The sequence below is a fragment of the Apaloderma vittatum genome, unplaced genomic scaffold, assembly GCF_000703405.1.
Source record: "Apaloderma vittatum isolate BGI_N311 unplaced genomic scaffold, ASM70340v1 scaffold10620, whole genome shotgun sequence".
NCBI lineage: Eukaryota > Metazoa > Chordata > Aves > Trogoniformes > Trogonidae > Apaloderma > Apaloderma vittatum.
In genome coordinates, this window is record NW_009694022.1 from 47,542 (window position 1) to 48,895 (window position 1,354).

Here is a 1,354-nt window from a genome sequence, read left to right on the forward strand (position 1 = left end):
GATCCTATTCGCACTCCAGTAAGCATAATAAACTAAGTAAATCTAAATTCACATATGCTACTACACTGACATTAAAATCATAATAAAAGCAAGTAAAAAAATTCTGCCACTATGAACAATCCAGAAACAAACCACCGTAAAACATACATAAACCAAACAACAATCAGGTATGTATGGTGAAGAGACTGTTCTGCAGCTACTCAAAATTACTTTTTATAGTCTGTTCTCTCTGAGGTAATGGAGTCTGGGTCCTCCAACATCCCAGCCTCTCCCAAGACAGCCTCTCCCACTGTCTCCTGGTCTCCTGAAACTCGGCCCTACTCACTCCCCAAACTTTGCAATACTTCCTGGTGTTTGGCTGCCTTCCAGGATATTCAGGCTGTCATCCCCTCTTCTTGGCATCATGCTCCACATCAACATGATGCATAATGTGCAATTACTGGTACGTCCAGTACTTGCAAAACTACGGCTTGAGAACAAGCTTCGAAATACCAGCAACAACAATCCTGGCCTTACCTGCAGGATCTTCTATTGTCATTTCCTTACGCTTCACCATCAGCTTTTCTTTAACCCACGGGAACTCCTGTAAGGAATCCAAGAAGGCATCAAAAGCCTTGGGTCCTCTGGTGGGAAGGATATCAAGGAGCATCATGGTTTTTCTCTGAGTGGTGGTTTGGGATTTTATTTCTTGAACATGACTGTCTGTGAGAATTCCTTCTTGGTAGAGATACTGAATAACAACTCCGTCCACCAGCACCTCTGTGCAGAGCTCCAGGCGCAGGGAGCGTAAAAGCTGCTTGTCTCTGGCATCCATCTGACAACCTAGGGTGTGAGCAAAGGAGTAGGGAAATGCATGAAGATTAAAATACTTCACCCTTTAACATCCAGAAGTAATGTCTGAACATCCAGAAATTATGTTTGATACCTGGCAACCTTTTGAAAGAATGCCAAACTCAGAATCAGCAACCTGGGGAAACAGTATTAATGATCCCCACCACCGTCTTTCTGTTCGGATTTCACAGTCTCACAAATCAAAATGCCACTTCTGGGAAATGTTAGACAGGAAGAGAACCTCTGACGTTGTGGAGACCGGTCCTTTGCTGGGATAAGAAACATGCCGAATAATCCTGCTCGTTAACTGGTCCATGCTAAAGGCGGCTAGAGCGGTTGCCAGTCCTTAGGAGACTCTATCCCCAAAATGTTGGACAGATGTCACGCCTGACCTCAAGTTACAGCTGCCTCTGATGCGGTTGCTGCTGCAGTCATGCAAAAGCAGCAGCAGGACTGGTGGATGCACCACAGCCAGGCAGCAGTGGCAGGGACAGTCAGCAGTGAGCTGCAACACATTTTCATT

General features: G+C 45.3%; 1 protein-coding gene across 1 annotated transcript; it reads right to left on the reverse strand.

Annotated features, from left to right (window-relative positions):
* Positions 1 to 516: 516 nt before the first annotated feature.
* Positions 517 to 814, reverse strand: LOC104271383 (death domain-containing protein CRADD-like; the record flags this gene model as incomplete). Its single annotated transcript, XM_009866036.1, has 1 exon — positions 517 to 814. A coding segment is annotated over exon 1 (298 nt), but the record flags the coding sequence as incomplete, so codon positions are not given.
* Between the last annotated feature and the right edge of the window lie 540 nt (positions 815 to 1,354).